General features: G+C 39.7%; 1 protein-coding gene and 1 pseudogene across 2 annotated transcripts; both read left to right on the forward strand.

Moving 5' to 3' along the window:
• The first annotated feature begins 4,931 nt into the window (after window positions 1–4,931).
• Window positions 4,932–7,244, forward strand: LOC110050142 (visual pigment-like receptor peropsin). The gene has a single exon (XM_089270860.1). The coding sequence runs from the start codon at window positions 5,046–5,048 to the stop codon at window positions 6,360–6,362; it is 1,317 nt and encodes a 438-aa protein (XP_089126986.1). The 5' UTR covers window positions 4,932–5,045; the 3' UTR covers window positions 6,363–7,244.
• A 9,659-nt stretch (window positions 7,245–16,903) lies between these two features.
• LOC149104765 (uncharacterized) lies at window positions 16,904–22,186 on the forward strand (annotated as a pseudogene). Its single transcript, XR_016201243.1, has 3 exons — window positions 16,904–18,755; window positions 18,973–20,745; window positions 20,847–22,186. The product of XR_016201243.1 is annotated as an uncharacterized LOC149104765 (transcript).
• The last annotated feature ends 1,488 nt before the right edge of the window (window positions 22,187–23,674 follow it).

Below are 23,674 nucleotides of genomic sequence, written 5' to 3' on the forward strand. Positions count from 1 at the left end.
AAGCTATCACTTGTTTCCCTTGATATTTTATTGAACAAAGAAACGCCGGTAAAATATAACCTACAAACAGCTTAAAAGTATTGGTTTTGCTATAAATATAAACGAATTTTGAGCGCTGGCCTTTGAAGAAAATTTGTCGAGACGGCTTGTAGCCAAAATATAGCGCTGACTGTAGACGATAAGTTTTCCATTAAAATAGTTATCGATTGTTTGAATGTGTACAAGTATCATCTGTGTTGGATTAGGAGAGAGTGGAGTTTAATTTAGGATTTGAATGACCTTATAGACAATCTGTAACAAATTTTAGAGTTAAATATTCTGCCCGAATCCAAGAGTTTACTCCTCTTTAGCAAGGGGGAGATCTTACAAAGATTCAGTTTTGGAAACGTGAGTGCGCCATTTTGACTTTTTTTTCGGTTTCATGCCTAGAGGTCATTAGTTGTGACAAGCCGGGATTCTTCGGATCCCAAATCGGTTCGGCATGGAGACTCCCCGCAGAGGTAGGGTAAGTAAGTACTTCCCTTCTGGGAGCTGCGGGCTGGTTTCGAACAATCCTTTGACTTCATTTAGTTACTGAAAGAAATATCGGCAAATAATTGAACAACGACTCCTTTTCTTAAAGATACTATATGCTGTGTTAAGAATGATAGGTGCAAAAATTAATAACAATTTTAATTCAACAACTGGGGAAAAGAATCTCACACGTAATCTGCAACATTCTGATCTGTGTTCAATGTTTCACCAACCATTCTGGGAAACGTGCAGCCCCGATATTACCCTCGGATGTCATAATGAACAAGAACCAATCCTCCCTCGAGCTTGCCAATGAAATCAACAGACCTTTGTAGATGCAAGGGACCAAATTTTAATCACGGAGCGCGCGAGAGGACGAAATTCTTCATCCCGAACCATACAATGATTTTAAAGTAAATCGATGTTTACATTGAGACTGGGCCCTCCATTCAAATCTGCCAAATATTTTCGATGTAATTTAGCCATAAGATGTTGAGCACAAACTAACTCGCTTTTAGCACCCGATACAAGAAAGCCAAATAAAGGCAACATTAGAATACTTCAAGACATTTAGTTCTCTTAGTTCTCTCTATTCTCGAAAGTGAGAAAGATAGCTGAGTCTTCCAAATTTTTTCAGTTGAAAATTTTGTGGTTATTCACTGTCTAAAAATCTATCAAACGTGGCCATTTCTCGTTTAATTTCAGCGGCGAGGACTGAAAAGACACAATTTTTCTCCACAGCGGCAATTAATCAGACGCCATTAATCTGCATAGTAAGTGTGGGAAAGGAAACAATTTCCCACCAGTAAATACGACAATCTTGTGTCACTCTTTGTCAGTGTTATTTATCTCTGTGGTAAAGAGTGCTTATGTATGATTGGAAGTTAAATATTCTGGTACTTAGCCCACGTTAAGTTGAAATATCCTGCGACATTTTCGAGTCTGTTGTCAGTTTTTGTCGCTCGTTACATGACTGCAACCAGACAACTTTCATAAATAAAATAAACTGAATTATAATTTGGCATTCTAATGGAACATAATCGGTAAATTGACCATCTATCTGTCCTAGTAAGATTACACTTATCACAACACCTGCCTCGGTCGAGATGAATTACTTATTTAGAGTGAGCCTTTATTCCGCATCCGGGTCTTTCTTTCTGTGTGTACGTCGCAACGGAGGAATTTTGTCCTGATGAAATGTCATCAATGGTCATCTATGACATCGGATCCATAGTGGAAAACGTAAGCTGAAGGATTTAACGTTTGTTCATATTTATAACCGATTTTATCCTCGCCTACCTCTGACATGTTTAGTTGCTAATAGGTTCCCTTTGCCGGAATGAGTTCATTGATTACAAATGTACTCGACATGTGGCTGTTTTACCGGTCGACTCTGTTAGATCTTCCGCTAAATATAAAGCCTTTCAAAAAGTTATGTGTAGCACCGATCATAACCGCCATTTGTTAACGCTTTCTTTTTTTTTTTTGAACGCTTATTTAGGCTCGATTACCAGCCGCTGTTGGGGAAAAGAGCGAGCTGCTCCTCTCCTCTCGGGGAGGAAAGCAGATCGGACTCGGTTAAGAGAGCGGCGGAAATCGAGCCAAACTTTAATTCTGCTCTATGATTTTCATATCCGTTCATTTACCAATAGATATTTCTTATAACAACCACTTTTATAATAATCACAAATTTTTAAATGCTACCTACCAGCACCTGCAAACTAGTGTCGGAAGGAGTTCCCCCTATTGCCCACTTTACGAGGTGGTTCCGTCCTTAAAGCCGGAGTACCTTTAGTCAGGCTGGAGGCACATAAAAGAGTACGAGGTTTTCTCACGAGTTGAGAAAACGAAAAGGATAGGGCGGGAAAAACTGTCATTTCTGTTCTACGCAAAAGGAGCCTTTTAAATATCGCGAGCAAACGCATCCAGACAGCTCATACATCTAAGTATTTTTTAAAAAAGTTTAGACAAGTGAAATATTTGTTAAAATTAAAGGGATGTTGTATATCTCGGCTGTGGTACCATTTTATGAAGGGACCTATGGGCTCCTGATGAAGGGTTTCTGTAGAAACTTGTGTATGAATTTAAGGAAAGCGTGGACTTCGGGACGGAGTCCCCTCGTAATAAAATTTGTTGAGTAATGTCCCCCCCCCCCCCCCCTCACCTTCTCTAATCTAACTTGTGGATCCTTCGGACTTTGTTTGTCAAGTCTGTTAATGGCTTGCGTAGCTGTTGGGTTTTAGCGTTCGAATCAATACATGTTTGGACGCGAGGAGAATGAGTAGTATTTGCAGCTGAAACACTTACGCATGAGTCTTACGCGTGATGATTAAGGCTGCCCCGGGTTCCCCCACCCCCACCCCCCACGCCCAGCGTTTAATTCGCCGGTGCCCATTATTTGTACACCTGGGTGTAGAGAGGCTCTGTCAGAGTAAAGTGTCTTGCTCAAGAACACAACACAATGTCCCCGGCCAGGGCTCAAACCCGCACCGCTCGATCCGGAGGCGACCTCGCCTCCCACGCCTGGAAGAAGAGAAATGCCACAAACAATCATAAAGTAATCAGACTCCGCGAAGAATGACTTGAAAGAGGAAATGTTTCTAGACAGTTTTTGAGGCGTTTTTGTTCCTGTCAAAATCTATTCCCAGCGACTATGAAAAGGCCGAACTTTGTCAGGCTTCGTGCACTTCCAGGCAGAAACGAGAAACAGACAAGTGACTGACACAAGTTTCGAAAAAACATTTTCAGTGTCATTTATACCTCTATTAAGACTGTCATTGAAAAGTTCCACTCAGGTTGTTTTTTACTTGAAATTTATTTCGAGATTTTTCTCGACCTGAGCTCGAACAAAATAACGAAAAGATAGAGTAACAACAATTTAGTTCTAAAATGGCTAGATAACATGCTGGAGGTTTGATAAGAACATCGCTCGCATTGCTTGCATGAAAACACTTGCATATTATCTGAGGAAACTGAGCCATAACAATGCAAAATTACACTGAAAGCTAAGAACAGTGGCGGATCTAGTGGAGGGAACTGGGGGCCCCGCCCCCCTTATTTTGGGTGAAAAAAAAAAGAAATGACTGAAGGAAGAAGAGCCGGCAGGGCGAGTAAAACTAAACCGGGCCCTCCCCTTAGCTCAAAGTCTGGATCCGCCACTGAAGAAGAAAGCTGTGCCCTCTGTCAACGAATTCTCGCCGCTAAGCTGCTCTTTTGTATTAGCTGAAAGGAGAACTATGATCTTGAATAGAACATTATAAATCTTTAAAGTCCTTGAGACCTGAGTTGTGTCGGTAAACAGCGAAGCAATTTAAATGCAAAACGTGGCATCAAATCTTACAGAATTTGACAAAAGAAAAATCTTTAGGATTTGTTTTGAAGGGACCCTGAAAATATATCTATTAACATTTACTAAAAACAACAAAAGCGACTGCATCGGAAAATTTGCATTTCGGGCAATATGCTTTCCTTCAAAAAAACAAACAGTAATCGTATAATGAGTTCGTTTTATCTTTCAAACAAAACTCCCACGCTTAGCGCGAGTGAAATAATTAAAGGCGAAAAACGTGGTTCGATGAAAATGTGTGTCTGCGAACGGCGCAAAAGAAAAGCAATACTAAAGTAACACGGATGTACAGCGCCTCCTGACCCTACATACACGAAAACTGACACGGCGGCAGTTCAAATGTAGTTTGGCATGCAGTTAAACTGTTTTTGCGTCATTTGTTAACGACTTGTGACAGCGCGAAATTAAATCGTCCGAGCTGAGGTAAGCTCCTGTGAGATATCTTGTTTATTTTCTGTAAAAACGAACGCAAAATGTTATATTTTTATCGCAAAAAACTGTAAGCTTAATAATCTTTACGCTAAGCCTTAAGGCGAATGAGAAAATTCATTTCCTAGGATATTAATCTAGCGAGACTGCTGAAAAATACACTCAGTTTAAGGTGTAAATATTTCATTTTAAGAAACCAATCTCTAATGTTATTGCTAAACAAGATTCTAAACCGAGTTGCCGATTATTTTTTGACTGAAGCCTTGTTTTGCTAGCGTTTCTGAGTGACGTATGTAGCTTTCTTTTTACGAGGAATGAAATATTCCGAATCGATATTGCTAATTTCCTCTACCCCCCTGGTCTTAAAGTTCTTTTTGAAGGAACCCTGTTTCCAGTTTCTTTACATTGTAATCGACTTGTACGAGAGTTTGCTGCTTATATACGTCTAAAACATTTTAATGGTATGATTTAGTTATTATTGTTTATATTATATCGTCTACAAAGCACTTTCTCTGAGGATATGTTAAACTGACTTGAAATCTGCAGGTAGCACTGACCACACGAATACTAAAATCTGTTCCAATTCGAAAACATTTGTAACAACTGACCAACTTACTTCTTGTTACACTGTGCTCATAATATATCGCAATAATAATATTTCGCTCTGTTCTTTTGCAAGGAAGAATCATTTCCGCTGTGGAGATAAACAGCGAAACCGAAGAAAATTGCTCGATTTAACCTGCCACTTCCAATTACCATGAAGGAGGCTGCGAACGTATCCTGGAACATCTCCACAGACAATTCGCCCGATGCAGGACATCTAGGAGAGAGGGACTTTGCCCTTATTAGCGCGTATGTTTGCATAGTGGGCGTTCTTGGCTTTATAGGAAACTTGTGGGTGATAGTTGCGTTCTGCCGTTACAAAAACCTACGGACGTCAACAAACATTTTCATCGTTCACCTCGCTGGATGTGATTTGTTCTTAGCGTTCATGGATCTGATGTTCTCGTTTCCTTCTTCCGTCGAACATCGCTGGCTATTCGGAAAAGTGGCGTGCGAGATTTTCGGCTTCGTGTACCATTTTTTGAACGCCATGTCTTTAAATACATTGGCGGTGATCTCGCTCGATCGCTTCTGGGTAATCACGAAGCCCTCGTTTGGCGCGAAAATAACCGTGAAGCGAGCGGTATTCTGCGTGATCCTAACTTACTTTTACACATTGCTTTTCACGCTGCCGATCATACTGGGTTGGATTGGCTTCCACGAGGAGATATACTTTACAGGGTGCTATTTAAATTTTGAGGAGGGTGACATGAGAACTTTCATCTATTCCTTAGTAATGGCGGTGTTTTTATTTTTCGTTCCGTTTGTAATCATGATCTATTGTTACTGCTCTATTTTTGCATCGGTTCGCAAGCGGGGGAAGAGAAATACTCGCCTGAAACGAAACCAAAAAGGAAACTGTAAATTTGCTTTGCCACATTGGCGCACTGCGCGAATGATCATAGTGGTAATATTTGTCTTCCTGCTATGTTGGTCTCCTCACGTGATCGTATCATTGTGTGTTTCGTTTGGACTGAAAATTTCCATCTTGGTTCAAGAGGTTACACTGCTTTTCGCCAAGTCTGGGGTTATATACAACCCTTTCATATACGCTGTACTGAATCATCGCTTTAGAAACGCCTTTCTTGGTATGATGTGTCAGAAAAAAGAGGAAAATGGCGCCCTGGATTGCAGCCGGACGCCAGTCGTCAGCGGAGGACTAGGCTCTAGTTTTCGGATCTCCCGCGCAAGCATTTCCGCCAAAACATTGTCCGAGCGTTTTTCCGAAAAGGAGTTAGATCTGGGTTCTACAGCGGATCAGTGTAGACTAAAACGAATTTGTTATTACAAAGGAAGAATGAACCTTCCTAACCTAGCGGAGCTACAATACGCTCAAAATGAAACATTGGACGGAGAGGGTTTAGAAGTCAACAAAAGAGAGGTGCAGATAGTTCAGCTCGAGCAACTTCCCATCCAGAATAGCGGGGAGAACGTGCGGAAAATACCGAGAAAAGGGCACTCCATTCACTAGTAGACAGAGATAAATACCATGTTATTAACGCCTAACAAGAAAAACCGCTCAAGATGTAGGCCGCGTTCACACTATGCCGAACTGAAGAAATTTGAAAACGGTGTTTTGACTGTGAAAATGCATCAAATGTTTTCCGTTCACACTACGCCGGAGAAATCTGAAAGCCCAACAATCAGTGGTCATTTTGAATTTGTGTTTGAAAAAAACTTGGACAGGAAAATCATGGGATTATAATGAGTTCATCGTTTTCAAAAAGCACCGTTTTCAAAATGTTTTCTGCCCACACGAAAACGCAAAGCCAGCGTTTTCAAATTCCTCCGGTTTGAAGAGCGTTTTCGAAAAGTTCCGTTTTCGTGACGGATTAGTGTGGACGGTAGGCCTAACCGTAGAAAATAAAGCTGCGCTTTTAAATTTCTCTGGCGTAGTGAACAGAGCCTTAATTAAGCATCGATCCGCAAAGGAGGAGAATGTGACAATGCGGAATGAGGGACTAAAGAAAGCGTGGGTGAACAAATGATAACAGATGAAAACTGATAAAAGCTTGGCAATTGTCAGACATCTGCCATTATAATTGTACTAAACGCCTTAATGTATTTTGTATTAAATTACTTTTTGAGAGGCGAAAAAGTACACTGTTGTCTTTTGAGTCATTAAGTTTTTTATGTTCTCCAGGGCTCGTAGTCACTTTTTGAAGTAGTCATTATTGCGCTCTTTCGGGTAAAAATAAAAACAAAAAAGAAGTCCTGTACGTGTCAAGCCTAAAAACAAATGCCTTGATGTAACATCTAATTCTCAGATCTAGATATTGAAAGAGTTAGGACATGCAGAGAGGAGAATCTATATTTAGAACTTGGGAATAAACTTGGTGACTGATATTCATAACACTAGTGTTCTATTCAGCTCATAAAACAAGCTGCAGCTTGCGCGCGGATAGAGCGAGGGCGTGTTTTCACTGGGCCGCGTCCACGAATCAAGTGGCAGTCAAGGTCTGGTCTTCCAAATGCTGATTTCGTACCCGATGACTGCGTTTCTGTTAACAGCCTTGTGCCTTTTTTAGAAATACATGCAAAAGTAGGAAAAAAGAATCTACATCTTCTTTTTACGCCACCACTTCCCTTTAATCTGCTTTACGCATCAGAACTGAGCTGTCCTGTTAAGAGCGAGAGGGAACCGTTTCAAAAAGTTTAATTTTAAAAGTCTAGTGTCGTTACCAAAGCCGATCAGCAATTTGATGATTTTCGCAATTCTCATCACCAAGCTGCTTCACATTGCATTGATCTTGTAAAGAGAAATAAGATAATGATCAGCTCTGAAAGTTTGAAGCAATAACTCTGTTCACAAGACTGGCAAAATCCTCTCAATAATCCTCAAACTTAAAGAAACGAACCCAGCTTTATCACAGGGCTATCGTTTCTTGTTGGGTAACCTGATCGTGTCTCATACATCAAACAGGTGCTAAGTACATACATCCGGCTGACATAAGAAGTTAAAACGCATATTGACCATCAACACATGCACTTGTGGTGTTAAAAGCTGCTTCCATTTTAAATTTGAATTCGATTTGAAGTTAAGAACTGACCTGACACTAATGGATGGCAGAAGCATTTAATTCTCCATTAACCTTGCAACTTTCGAAAGGTCTCTAAGCTTCTCATCATTATTGCAGCTCAAATTGGTCATCTTATCTTAAAATCCGCGTGATCTCAGGCAAAAGCCGAGAGTACCGTGCGAGAGAGGTTCATAATGAATGATAGGGCGTAGAAAGCAAACTAAAAGGTAGCATTTTTGTCTGTGGAATTCCATGTCTTAAAAGTCTCAAGCCTTTGATGATTAATGACATTGAAATCTACTGGCAAAAAAGGGTATTGAAGCAAACTGATGGATTCCTTGACGGTCAACAATTTAAGCTACCCATGTTAAATCTTATTTAATCTAGTTATCATATATTTGACAGTAACCTTTCCTGCTTTGATAAATGGCAGTCCCTCTCCCACCCCCCACCCCCAAAAGAAAGGTCATTTAAACTATCGAGCCTGAAAATTTGATACAACTGCAGCTAAAGTTTCAGCTACAGCTGAAAATTTGATACAGCTAGAAGTCTACACAATAAATATAGCATGCGTAACAGACGTTAATGTTTCGAAAAAAGCAAGTAAAGGGATGGAAAATGCCTATGCGAGTGAGTACGAAATATAAGGAGCAGTGGGAGGGAATCTCACTCACTCACCCCCTCCCCATTTCTCCCCATCTTTTTCTCACCCCAGGCGCGCTTCTTCGCGCCCCTGCTTACGCGCTCGCTTGTTCGATCTCTCCGCCTAGAAAAGGAAAGGAAACGGCTGCTGCGCAGGCTACAATAACTGTAAACAAAATACTCTTGCCACATTCGCTCCGTTAATTCTCTCAAGAGTTTAACGACTGAAAGAAAAAGTGATGGGGTGGATCGCACAGACATTTCATTGGTCTCTGACAATAGCTTTCCGCTTAGTTATTGCTAGTTTTGGCCGTTTTTATACTAAAGAGGCATTATCCGTCTGGACGAACTTGGACAAACATTTTTTAGTTCATCTGGTTATACGTCTCTAGTATAAAGACGGGCATGAGACGTTTTATACGTCTAGACGAAATATCCTTCGTATCGCGTCGTTCAAGACGCATTACGAAGAATGTGGTGTTTTATCAAGACAATTTGGTTCGTTGCCTGATCTTTTTATTGGTGTTCTTAGCAACAGGCTTCTCTTTGTGTGGGTAGCGGCTCGTCTCCAGGTTTCGACCGGGAAACCATAAACTGCAAGGAACCGCATACGATAAACGCAGCCAAGGTAGGATCTACAAGAGAGTCGCGTGATTCAAGTTCCTCCCTTAGCATAAGGGAGTTTAAACCACGACGGCGACGGCGAGGACAACGTCAATTAAATAGTGAATTTATATTTTAATTACGAACCTCACGATACTGTAAAGTCATTTGCTTCGTTTATCACTGTTAAAACTATCAGGAAACTGAATCTGTGATACACGTACGGGATAAATTTAAAATAAAAATGTGAAAAAATTGCCGCTGTTATTTAGGTTTCCCAGAAATCCAGAATTTCACGCTTCCGTTTCGCAGAGAACGGCAAAGAAATGTACCAAGAATTATAATGCACGTGCTCGTCCATTGTTCTACTCGTTAAACCTTTTGTTTAGCGACGTTTCCGTTCATGTTGCCGTCATGGTTTTCTTCAACTCCTTATTGAAAGGCGAAGCACGCGTCTCTCCTCCCCCCCCCCCCCCCGTAGCACCCTCCATTCCAGCCCCCCACCCTCCGCACCTCTCTAAGTGTTCGCGTGACATTTTTGATTTTTGCGTCTTTTTTTGCATCTCGCTGGAAAACGCAAAGGGCTGAGTTGTTTACACCTTCAAGTCATATTGACGTCATGTGACAATCTGTCTTTGAATATCATCCTTTTTTTAAAAAAAATTATGAAATTCATTTTTCAAGTTTCTTGTTCGAATTATATCGTATTTCCGAGAAAGTGTTCTAAAAGCACGTTTGAAAACTTTCTCTTAATTTGCTTCAAAATTTAGTTTAAAAATAAACCTTTAAAAGCAGTGGTAACGCAAACGAAAGCTTGACTTGAAATCAACCTAGAGCAGAATAAGTTCAGTCGCCTCTAAACTGCTAACTAGCTCCTTTTATGTAAACAATTTAGGATAGAAGATTATGTTTGCCCATCTCACAATAAATCCGCTAAAAAGTTTCAAGTAAAAAAAGCTATGTACATTAGTTGGGACAAGCTTGCTTTAAATCAGCTAATTATGTATATGAAAAAATTACTCGATTCTGATTGAGAAAAGCCTACTTTAAATCAGCTAATTATATACATGAAAAAATTATTCGATTCTGATTGACTGAGAGCAGTGCAGTTCAAGTGTAACACCAATGCAAATTATACTTCGTAATTCTGGATTATGATTGGCCAATGATATCACGTAACATGATGACGAAAATATAGTGCGGAAACATTGAAAAAAGTTTTCTCGAATGAGAAAAAAGGTTTCAAGAAAGATCTGTCGGCACTTACTCCACGCGAATTTTTTCATGTTTATATTATTAATAAGCGCCTCGTGCAATTTCAGCTTTTTGAAAAACTCACGCATAGAAATAAATTCCAAATTGAACTCGTATGATTACCTATACAAATTCACCACGTTTATTTCTCTCTCATTTTAATTTTTTCTGCACGTTTCTTCTGCATTGCCTTTTCAGTTCTTTTGTTTTCAATCCACGTATTTTATTCGTGTTATGTAAGTTACTTTAGTCACGCTAGGAAACAGCTATTACACAAAACAGTTGTATATTAACTTGTATATTAAAATTCACTCCAGTTGTAACTAACGACGACAGACGCTACTCAACTTCAGCTGTAACTGACAATGGTTGTAACTGACAATGACAGACGTTACTGTCGAAACATGTATTTAAAACTGAAAAGCGTCGTCCATTTTTTAAAATCCAAAATGATATTAATAGGTTAAATCTAAGCATTTCAAAATTTCAGGATTTTTTAAAAATGCAAAATCTGAAATGAAAGACTTGAAAATTTCATTTTCTAATTACCTCGTGCAACGTCTGATTTTTTGACGTAGTTACGGATATCCGGTGTTTTACTTTCCAAAGCGAACCTGATAGTTAAGTTCACTTCATGCAAGAAATACAAGCCTGGTCTTCTTGCTTTTGAAAAATTTCGCTTTTGCCCTCTTCATAGCTCCTGGCTTCGTGTTTTTCGCTGTTTAAAGACTTTTCTCTTCTTTCTTAGCACGTTTCATGACCTGAAGACCATAAGCAGTGATAGATATGATGGAAGAGGGAATTCAGGATTGGAGAACCGAAACTGCGAAATCGAGTGTAAACAAGAAAATGCTAATGTAGCCCTTGTATTAGGAGCTCAAGGGTGAAGCCGCTTCGCGCAAAAAGTTGACGCGCTATGAGGATTGTGACACCCTCTTTCATTACAAAACATTTTGAAAAAAATGTTAGATTTTATAGCAACTTTTAATTTTGTTAAAATTCGAGAAAATTAGCCCTCTAAAGAAATGGTGAAATTTAAAAGACGAGACACGCCTTCTACTTCTCCTCCCCCCACTCCCTCCTCGTCATTCCAGCCCCCCACCATGCCACCCCTCAGTCTAAGTGTTCGCGTGATATTTTTGCTTCTTACGTCTTTTTCCGCATCTCATTCGAAAGGTAGTTAGAGAATCGAAACACTGTGGGTGGGTTGTTTACACCTTCAAGTCATATTGATGTCATATGACAATCTGTCTTTGAATATCCTGAAATACCTAGATCATAAAATAAAACACTTTTTGCAAAACGACAGTTTCTAGTTCGAGTTATATCGTATTTCCAAAAAGTGTTCTTAATAATCCCATACATATAACTTAACCCAGTGCCATATGCTCATGCTTGCAGTTCAAAACATTTATCTATATAGTATTATTCCTCAAGCAGGGTGCAGATCTTTTGTGCAGGGGCCAAGTATATCTGCATTGTGTGTATCTTACTGGTAGCCAACAGTACTTGATATATTTGTTCTGTTACGTATAGAGTTGACTGATTGGGAACATTTGTGCAGGGCCCAACTGTTTCCTGAAAGGTGCAACTTATCTTAGAATGATTTTATTTTACAATGTCTGGATCAAACCATGTGTGCAGGGGCCACTTGGTTCATTCAGAGCTGTTGTGCACGGGCTAACAATGCAACATACATTTGTTTGGTGTTAAGTTATCTAGCTGCCTGATCGGGAACTTTAGTGCAGGGGCCAATCGTTTCCTAAAAGGTACAACAAACCTTGAGACTAACCTGGATATTTTGAATGTTGGAAGGCAGGTTACCAATTTGTGCATCAGACCTTGTGTGCAAGGTCCACTTGGTTTAATAACTTAAGACAGTTTCAGTTACTAGAGGATAGTTCCTGCAGAGCTTTTGCCCTGTTATATAGTTGCCTCATCGGGAACATTTGTGCAGAGGCCAATTGTTTTCCTAAAAGTTGCAACTAACTTTTAGCACAACTTAAATGTTTTGCGCCACGGTTAACAAGTTAACAGTAGTAGATCAAACCATGTGTACAGGGGCCACTTGGTTAGATGCAATAATCATGTTTCAGTTGTTATTGGTTGGTTATTGTTAAGGAACTTGGTGCACTGTGCATTGCTTTGGCTTTGGGTGGGGCGGCCCTGTCTCGTTAACGCGTTCAGGGCTTTGGTGTGTTTGCACTCACCTTTGCTGGAAAAAGGTACTCATTTCCAGTTCTATTGTAATTTGAGATGATCTTACAATAAACGACCACTTAACTGAATGGCCAAATTGGCAAAGATTTGTGTCAGTTAATTTCTCTTCCCAGCAAACCGAGCTTAGTCTTAGCAATGCACATTGTGAAATACAATCCATAGTGACGAAGCAAGGGGCATAAATACTCTTTTTACAAGAAGACAGTTTCTAGTTCGAATTATATCGTATTTCCAAGAAAGCGTGCTAAAGACACGTTTGAAAACTTGCTCTCATGATATTTGCCTCAAAATGTATTTTTGAAATAAACCTTTTAAAAGATATGGTAACGCAAACGAAAGCTTGACTTGAAATTACCCTAGAGCAGACTAAGTTCAGTAGTCTCTAACTAGCTCCTTTTATGTAAACAATTTAGGATGGAAATTATGTTTGCCCATCACACAATAAATCCGCCACAAAGCTTCAAGTAAAAATTAAAGAAGCTGTGTACATTAATTTTAAATCGTCAATTCATCAGGCTAATTTCTCTCTTTTATCTTAAATTTTTCTGCACGTTTTTTTTTTTTCTGCATTTCCCTTTTGTTCTTTTGTTTCCAATCTACGTGTTTTATTCGTGTTGTGTAAGTTACTCTAGGTAACAGCTATTGTACAAAACTTGTATATTAACTTGTATATTCAACTTCACTCCAGTTGTAACTGACAATGACAGACGTTAGTGTCGAAACATGTATTTAAAACTGAAAAGCGTCGTCCATTTTTTAAAATCCAAAATGATATTAATAGGTTAAATGAAAATATTTCAAAATTTCAGGTTTTTTCGAAAAATGTAAAATCTGAAACGAAAAACTTGAAAATTTCAGTTTCTAATTACCTCGTTCAACGTCTGATTTTTTGACGTAGTTACGGATATCCGGTGTTTTACTTTCCAAGGCGAACCTGCTAGTAAAGTTCACTTCATGCAAGAATTACAAGCCTGGTCTTCTTGTCTTTGAGGAATTGCGCTTTTGTCATCTTCTTAGCTCCTTGCTTCGATTTTTTCGCTGTTTAAGAACATTTCTCTCTCTTTTTTTTTTTTTTTCAGAGCACGTTTCCTGACCTGAAGACCATAAGCAGTGATAGATATGATGGAAGAGGGAATTCAGGATTGGAGAACCGAAACTGCGAAATCGGGTGTAAACAAGAAACTGCTAATGTAGCCCTTGTATTAGGAGCTCAAGGGTGAAGCTGCTCCGCGCAGAAAATCGACGCGCTATGAGAATTATGACAGCTTTTTTTTATTAACTTTTATTTAAAAAATCTTTTGAAAAATGTTAGATTTCATAGCAACCTTTATTTTTGTTTAAAAAATTAAAATTCGATAAAAGTAGCCCTCTGAAGAAATTGTGAAACTTAAGGTTACTGTGGACCTTCGAGGGCCTATATTGTTCAAAATTATTTTTTTACACAAAATTCAAGACTTCAACTTTATCTGAATTTTACAAAAAAAAATTACTTTAAAAACTTAAAACGCGAACGAGTTATCTACGAAAACGCAAATTTTCAAAACGAGTCAATAAACTTCAAACTGTGATAAGCCAATTGAAATGTGTCAACCCTTGAGTTGAGCAGTAATATTTTCGCGGTAACTGATCGATCTCATCCGCGGAGTCGTATTTCGCATTTTTTGTTTATCCCTTACATCTTGCAATTTCTCCACAGAAATCTCCGCTTTTGTTGATTGTTTTCGTCTCTTAAGTGATTTTGCACGGTCTTCGCGGTCCCACATTTGAACGTAAGCGTAGATCGCAAGCGAATGTTTCGTCGATTCCCTGCTCTAGCTTCTTCTGGCACGGAAGTTGCAATTGATTGCCGCGGAATCAGACCGGCGAATTTAATCGCTTATATCTGACAAGGCAGCTTCTCCAAACGCTCCTTTCCTCCGCTTCGAAGAATGTTTTTCCATATTCTAGCAAAACAAACAGGCCGATGAATTATGCGTTTAGGTTTTTTTAAATGTGTAAATATCCGCACTCGACTCGGCTCGCTGAGTAGGCGTTACATATCTTCGCTACACAGTGCTGACAAGCCCCAAGAAGGGCGAAACAGCTGTCCACTGTTGCGATCCTACTTTATCGGTTCTTGTCATGTTGGTGTCTCGAAACGTTTTTCACGTAGTATCAGCCTTGCAGTCTACTGTTTGTCTTCGCTGAGTAGGCCTGTTCAAGGCTATTCCACTATCATTCCTCTTTTTCCCTTTTCCTTCTTTACCATTAATCTGCTGATTCGGTTTATAAGCTGCTGAATGCTTCACGGCAGACCTCGCTACTCCCGATGTAAGATAGAAAGATATACTGTAAATATAAACATTGTACATTCATTCCCGGGAAGCGTTACTATAAACGGCTAGGGAGTTCAAAGCTGCGTTTCATTGGTTGGCGGCATGGCCGCGTTGACAACCGCTTCAGTGAGGTGCGAAAAATGTGAATTTCTTTCGAGGCCGAAACCTCAAAGTTTATTTTTGCGTGAATTACCTTTATTTAAATGAATTAATAGGGTATGTAGATTTATCGGATTTTAACGAAACTTGGCCAAAATCTTCGTCTGACATTAGCGCACCAAAGTGTGTGAGGCTTTTGCGAAAATCGAAATATCTTTCCTGTGGCGTCCCATTGAGTAACAGCAGTCAGAAAATTTTCTATTGTCCAACTTTAAAAGGGATTTCCTAAGCAACCAATAGAAATATCGAAAAAGCCTCACACACTTTGTTAGCCCATCAACTCCTGATTGATAATGTCCACTCAGTTTGGATGTCCGCGGTAACACAAAGGCTGGTCATTCAGTTCAGCCAGGGCGGTCATTTTTGCGTTTAAAGGCTTGCACGTGGCCATCAAAGCAAAACTAGCAAAATGTATTGTTATTTTCGGATTCTACAGTTTATTAGTTTTACAATGATATATAGTTTACCATGGTTTTCTTTAAAGCAGCGCGTACAGAAAGCATTTTCCGGAAGGCACCCCTGAAGGTCTATAGTAAATTGCTTCTGCACGTTTTCTCTGCGTTCAACTTTTGTTTTTATTTGTTTTCAACCTACGTATTTTATTTGTGTTTTGTAAGTTACTCTAGGTAACAGCTATTGCACAAAACTTGTATAGTAACTTCTACATTAAAATTCACTCCAGTTGTAACTAAAGATGACAGACGTTACTGTCGATACATGTATTTTGTAAACCTGAAAAACGTTGTCCATTTTTTAAAATCCAAAATGATATTAATAGGTTAAAACAAAGCATTTCAAAATTTCAGTTTTTTTGGAAAATGGAAAATCTGAAAAGAAGAACTTGAAAATTTCATTTTCTAATTTCCTTTGCAACGTCTGACTGTATGACGTACTTACGCATATCCGGCGTTTTACTTTCCAAAGCGAACAGTGTACAACAAACCTGATAGTAAAGTTCACTTCATGCAAGAAATACCAGCTAGTCTTCAGACTTTTATTTCAACATTGGCGCGGTGAGTACAACTTACCTTGAATTGTTTGCCTTAATTTTATATTAAATCTTTACGAGTTTAACTAAGAAGGGAAAATATTGTTTGGCAAAGACTTAAATACTTCAGAGAAGCTCTACCGTAACAAGTCCGAAACAAGCGAAATGCTACCGTGAACTGTAGGAAAAATCTCACGACAATAAAGGGCGGATAATTTAGAAAAACGTTCACGGCGAATGGGAGACTTTTGCACTAAATGTTTTGCCGTTTACACGGTAAAGAGAGAAGATGAGAATTTCCGGCGACTAGGAGAACTTTTTGTCTATTTTGTCTATTTTATGGATTAATTTCAGTATTATAGAGAAAGAAAACAACTTAAGACGTAATTTTTGCCATTTGTCGTTTGCTTCTTCAACTCACTTTTTGACAAGCTTATTCATGTACGGACCTGAATAGTCACTCCAGCTTTTAACAAGGTTGAATTTACTCATGAAAAGTTTCCTATAGCCAAAGATGATTCGTATATTCCAACATTTCGTGGTTTGCGTACCGAAAATGTTCAACCACAGAATTGAGAAAATTAATTTGTACACCTGATATGAATTCGGTCATTTTAAAGCAAGCACTCTTTTGCCATTTTTTTTTCTGTCAGACTTAATGATATAATGCACAGATTTAACATGCTCATTTGCTCCGGGGAGGGGAGGAAAAATCCCATATAAGGGCTTTATTATAAAGCCCTTATATGGGGGTCCCCTTCACGGAAATTTGCTCAAACATGGCTTCTTCGAGTCCCGGCACTTCTTCGTAATGACACAAGGCTCATTACGTAATACGGCACAATTCTAAGCTCAGCCTTACTCGGTTTATTTTTCAGTTACAAGACTTACCGAGGAAGGCGTCATGAATTACGAAGAAGAAATTATGCAAGCCATCCGTATAGGCTTAGCTGTTGCTACTTTTCTTCTCAACATTGGTCGCGCTTCAAAAGCCATCGAGTTATGCAAGGAAAACTTGGTTTTGCTCAGTAACAAAGCGCTGAGTACAGAAAAGCAATTAGGCCAATTCATCCACAAAAAGATCTGTTACACCATGTTTAGGGCGTACTGCCGTGTTCGCGATCATACAAATGCAATAGCGTACGGCAGGAAACTTCTCACCATTTTCCGCGAATGTGGCGATACAGTCCAAGAAAATTTGCATAGCACAGCACTAGCATGGATATATCGGCAGCAAAGTATGTATGCTGAGGCAAAACAACTTCTTGAGAGAGCAATCCCAGTCCTACGAACAACTGGTAACAGAGAACAACAGGCAGTAGCTTATGGAGAGTTAGGAATTGTGTTTGAATCTCTCGGTGAATATGTCAAGGCTAAAGAATATTACGAGAAAGCGCTTGCTATCAGTATGAAAATTGGTGACAAAGCAGAAGAAGCAGCATGTTATGGAAACCTAGGAAATGTGTTTCGTTGTCTAGGTGAATATGTCAAGGCTAAAGAATATTACGAGAAAGCACTTGCGATCAGCATGAAAACTGGTGACAGAGCAGTTGAAGAAGCATGTTATGGAAACCTAGGAAATGTGTTTCGTTGTCTAGGTGAATATGTCAAGGCTAAAGAATATTACGAGGAAGCACTTGCGATCAGCATGAAAATTGGTGACAGAGCAGGAGAAGGAACATGTTATGAAAACCTGGGAAATGTGTTTTATTCTCTCGATGAATATGTCAAGGCTAAAGAATATTACGAGAAAGCACTCGCGATGAGCATGAAAATTGGTCGCAGAAAAGGAGAAGGAAATATTTGTGGAAACCTAGGAACTGTGTCTTATTCTCTCGGTGAATATGCCAAGGCTAAAGAATATTACGAGAAAGCACTTGAAATCAGCATGGAAACTGGTGACAGAGCAGGAGAAGGGACATGGTATGAAAACCTAGGAAATGTGTTTTTGTCTCTCGGTGAATATCTCAAGGCTAAAGAATATTACGAGAAAGCACTTGCTGTCAGTATGAAAACTGGTGACAAAGCAGAAGAAGCAGCATGTTATGGAAACCGAGGAAATGTGTTTTGTTGTCTAGGTGAATATCGCAAGGCTAAAGAATATCACGAGAAAGCACTTGCGATCAGCATGAAAACTGGTGACAGAGCAGTTGAAGAAGCATGTTATGGAAACCTAGGAAATGTGTTTCAATCTCTCGGTGAATATCGCAAGGCCAAAGAATATTACGAGAAAGCACTTGCGATCAGCATGAAATTGGTGACAGAGCAGGAGAAGGAACATGTTATGAAAACCTAGGAAATGTGTTTTATTATCTCGGTGAATATGTCAGGGCTAAAGAATATTACGAGAAAGCACTCGCGATAAGCATGAAAATTGGTCGCAGAAAAGGAGAAGGAAATGTGTGTGGAGACCTAGGAAATGTGTTTCGTTCTCTCGGTGAATATGCCAAGGCTAAAGAATATTACGAGAAAGCACTTGTAATCAGCATGGAAACTGGTGACAGAGCAGGAGAAGGGACATGGTATGACAACCTAGGAAATGTGTTTTTGTCTCTCGGTGAATATCTCAAGGCTAAGGAATATTACGAGAAAGCACTTGCGATCAGCATGAAAATTGGTGACAAAGCACAAGAAGGAACATGTTATGGAAAGCTTGGAAATGAGTTTTTTTTTTCTCGGTGAATATTGCGAGGCTGAAGAATATTATGAGAAAGCGCTGAAGATCCAAATGGAAATTGGTGACCGAAGAGGACAAGTAACATCATATCTAAACCTGGCAGCTGTGTTTAACGCTCTTGGACAATACAGACAGAGTAAATCATATTGTGATGACGCACTTGTGATCAGCATGGAAAGTGGTGATAAAGAAGCAGAAGGAAGATGTTACTGCAACGAAGGGCATTTTTTTCTATCCCTTGGTGATAAAGAGAAAGCCAAAGCCTGCTTTGAGAAAGCACTTGCAATTGCAGTTAAAATTGGACACAGAAAACTGGAAGGAGCCTGTTACCATGCCCTTGGGCGCGCGTTTCAATCTCTTGGCGATCATGACGTGGCCGAAGAATATCTTGAAAAGGTCCTTTCAACAGGTAAAGATATTGGAAACGCTGAACTTGAGTTTTCCTGCTATAGTTTTCTTACATTGACGAAGTTATCACTAAAGAAAGATGAGGAGGCTTTTTCTCTTTTGTTTCGAAGTATTGAAAAATCCGAAAAAATGCGTGGTTTTCTTCAAGACAGCGATCAAATGAAGATATCATTTGCAGACGAGCATGTTTTTCCCTACCAGCTGCTCAGTGAATTGTTTTGTGATGCTGGAAATCCTGAGGATGCTCTTAATGTTGCAGAGCTTGGACGGGCTAGAGCCCTAGCAGACTTGATGGCAATTCAGTACCCTACTGAAAAACGCATGTCAGCTGATCCGAAATCATCGACTGGTGTTGAAAATGTCATGAAGGAAGAAAGTAACTGCACTTGTCTATACATTTCCTATTCTGAGCAAAGAGTGTTTCTGTAGATTCTCAAGACAAGCGGTGTCATTCAGTTTCGAAAAATTGAACTGGACAAAAAGACTCTCCACACCAGATTAACAAAGGTTGCTAGTGATTTGGATGAATTTTTTGCTATCATAGCTGAAAGCTTCCAAAGCTTTGGTATTCTACCCGCGGAGGTTTGCGAAGATCGATCTATAAGTGACAATAACATTGAAACAAATCCTGAATCTTGTCAAAAAGGGAGCCCCACAACTTTGCGACAAGGTAAGCCTGGGAATTTGGGTGATCCCGAACCGAGTCTAACTTTGTTCTACGAACTGCTCGTCCATCCTGTATCTGACTTACTTGATGAGCCTGAAATCATCATAGTTCCTGATCGCAGCCTGTACCGTGTTCCATTTCCAGCTTTACTCAATGAAAGAGGAAAATATTTATCAGAGAATTTCAGAATCCGCGTGGTTCCTTCTTTGTCAACTCTCAAGCTCATTCAGGACAGTCCTGCAGACTTTCACAGTCAGACTGATGCTGTGGTAGTGGGAGATCCTGATGTTGGTAGGAAGGTGATTTACAGGGGAAGTGAAAAGAGAGACTTCTACCCATTGCCTGGCGCAAGAAAGGAAGCACAGATGATAGCACGTCGGCTGGGCGTTCAGCCTTTGTTAGGACAGGACGCTACGAAGCCAGCGGTACTTGAGAGGATGAAGTCAGCGAGTCTCATACATATTGCTGCACATGGCAATGCTGAAAGAGGAGAAATTGCTCTTGCCCCTCCAGCCTCCACCACCGGGATTCCACAAGAAGACGATTACCTTTTGAAAATGTCTGACATTGCTAAAGTTCAAGTACGGGCTAAACTGGTGGTACTAAGCTGTTGTCACAGTGGCCGTGGACAAATTAGAGCTGAGGGAGTTGTTGGAATCGCTCGCGCGTTCCTAGGATCCGGGGCACGCTCAGTGTTGGTGGCACTGTGGGCTCTAGACGACAATGCAACAAAGAAGTTGATGAGTCGTTTTTACGAGCACCTTGTTCGTGGAGAAAGTACCAGTGTATCTCTTCTCGCGGCCACGAAGTGGATGAGAGATCATGGCTTCACCAAGGTTCCCAGCTGGGCGCCGTTTATGCTGATTGGAGATGACGTGACATTTGCGTTTGAAAAATAAAGGTATGTTTCTAATAGCGCAGACAACATTTCATGAATTTGGTAAGTTGGTTACCTAGCTGTGTGACTTGAATCAAAATTGAAACCTCCCTTTTTCTTTACAGGGACAAAATCTAACACTGAAACACTGATGTACAGTAAGGAGCTGGAGAAGTGTATCGACAGATTTTTCAATTATTAGGAAAACCTTTCTTTAACCAAACTGTTTTTTATTAGGCGATCCGAGCCCTTATTCTTGGGATTTCTCTACTTAAAATTTGGTACTTATGATCTCGTACCATTGTCTGGTTCAAGAAAGGAAGAGATGTCTTATAAAGCACTTGACTTTTGCTGCGCTTTTCAATAACATGCGGACTCTAAAATTCAAAGCTCAACCGACAAATGCGTTTTTCGCTACGGTCAATCAGATGTTCGGCGGCTCCTCCCAGCTTCCGACTATTGCCGAGCGCGCGATAACCAAATCAAATCGTCGAGCACAGTTTAGATAGCACAGTCGGAGGCTGGGAGGAGCCGCCAAACATTTGATTGACGGTAGCGAAAAACGCATTTGTCGGTTGAGCTTTGAATTTCAGAGTCCGCATGTTATTGAAAGGAGCAGTAAGCCTGTCTGATACTATTTTATCAATTATTGTAAGCAGCAAAGTATTATTGTAAAAAGGTGATATTTTTTAGCCTTTTTTAAATCAAATGATCCATTTAGCGTGATTATAATAGCTGAATTTCTAGTTTTAATCGATAATTAGGTACTTGTATTAATATTATTTTTAGAATTTCTTTTTTAAGGTGTCCTCAATTGGTAAAGGGTCTTTACCCTCAGCTGGATAGGCTTGACACTTTAATATGGTTATTGTTGTTGTTATTGTTGTTGTTGTAGGACGAGTACGTCTACAAGTCAAGAAACAAACTGCATTTGTTTTCTAAGAATACATTACGACAATGATCGCAAAAATTAAACTGTTCCTAGTTGGCTTGATACCTCAGTTCGCAAAGCACTGCACCAATATCGTAACGGTCATAGGTTTAAATCCCGTTCAAGTTTGACTTTTGTTTCAGTTTTTCTTTTGGCTTTATTATCCTTTGCTAAAGAGAAATTGATGTTGCGCAATGGTTAGGAACGTTTAAGGAAGTTCGCGCCCAAAATTTTCCCACGTGCCCAATTTTTTAAACACTCGCCATGCAGGAAGGTAAACATAATGTTTTGCCAAAAGGTGAAAAACAATGCGGGGTCTCCGTCCTCGTTTTCGAAATAAGGCTGACGACACGAGAACAGAAAAGGCGCAATAACTTCTCATGTACCGATTTTTTGCCTGTTTTTTTTTTTCTTTTTTTTTTTTGTTAAAATGTAGAAAATCATTTAAGAGAGTAAACGGCAGGCGAAGTTGGCGCAGCCGGTACCAAACCCTATACTTGCTTTTATTAAAAACTAAATCATTGGATAACGCAACTCGAGAGTTTTCATTGGCTTAGTCATCATGGGTTATGAGTCATTATACCATGCTCTACAAATATGGTAAGCGTACGCCTTATTTTTGCAGGCGTCATTATTTCAATTTTAGTTTATTTTTCTATATTTTGGGGGAGTTTTTCAGTTACACAATGATTCCACTTGCGCTTGTTTGATATGAGATGATTATAGGCAATTCGGCGCTACGCGCTTCGTTGGCTATCTATCATCTCTTACAATCCATTAAATATTTTCACTCGCGCGTGATTGGTCTAAGCACGTCACGTCACTAAATATTCCCAAACTAAAACTGGGGAATATGGGAGTGAATTTCTCCAGTTTTCAAAACCGCGCTTGTTTCGAAAAATATTTGAAGGATAATAAACGCAACAGCCTCTATTTGGCGCGAAAATAGGCTCGGATATTTGTCCTAGGACATTATTTCCGCGTCAAATGGAGGCTATAGTTTATATATTTCTTCCCTAGCGCGCGCGATTGATGTATGACGTGGCGTGACTTTGCGACATTTAACAAATCGAATGTGTAGCGTTGTCTGTGCTCTTATCGACAACGATATGCAGTGGTCAAAATGAGGCTGCGCCTTGTGAGTCCACAACAAATTTGGACCACAGCGATGACGCATATCGTTGTCGATAAGAGTAATGATTGTTCTTTACCACAATATCAGAGCGTGACCAAGAGCGTGACACATTGACGCGAGCAGCGTTGCTTGGACTCTAATCGACAACGGCAAATTAGCCAATCAGATTGCGAGATTAGTAGCAATTGTGGTAAAAAAAATAAAGTGCGTATACATGACATGTTTGTACCCTTTTCAAATTGGCGGGAAAACTGAATTTTATTACAAAAAGAAAAAGTGAGGCTAACTGTAGTCTGACTCCTTAAGGCACTATGAAAAAGGACCACCTCGAAAGAGCGAAAAAAGGCAAACCCTGACATGTTACGCACCCAAGTTCAAAAATTTGTTTCATGCTTGACTTTCGGTAACGCTGGAGATTTTCAAAGTTTTCGAGACTTCGGATCATGTTCTGAAGATACAGAGATTCTTCGGGTCACATTTGGAATAGTCGGATGATCTTCGGAGTAATTTTTATTTACCCTCGACTAACAAAATTCAGTATTTCTGCCCTCTATGTTATCAACAGAAGAATTCTTCCTCGAAAGACTTCGAACCATCTTCTGAAGATGTTATTCGGGCCAAGTTGGAATCTTCGGCGGTCTCCGGATGATCTTGGGAATAATTTTACCCTCGACCAACAAAATTAACGAAAAATGCCCTCTTTTTTTAACCAACAAAAATTCAATAATTCTCGGCTGATTTCTATGTCATATCAGCAGGGGATTCGATAGATGGATTGATAAGCTTATTATTCGAGTCGTGTAATCTAATTTGTGCAGAAAGAATTTTTTTTTTTCTCGAAACCTCGAGGATGTTATTCAGTTTCCTTTCTTGGTGTCTTCTAGAGC

This window comes from Orbicella faveolata, unplaced genomic scaffold (genome assembly GCF_042242905.1).
Source record: "Orbicella faveolata isolate gen_17 unplaced genomic scaffold, um_ofav_v1 contig_34, whole genome shotgun sequence".
Classification (NCBI taxonomy): domain Eukaryota; kingdom Metazoa; phylum Cnidaria; class Anthozoa; order Scleractinia; family Merulinidae; genus Orbicella; species Orbicella faveolata.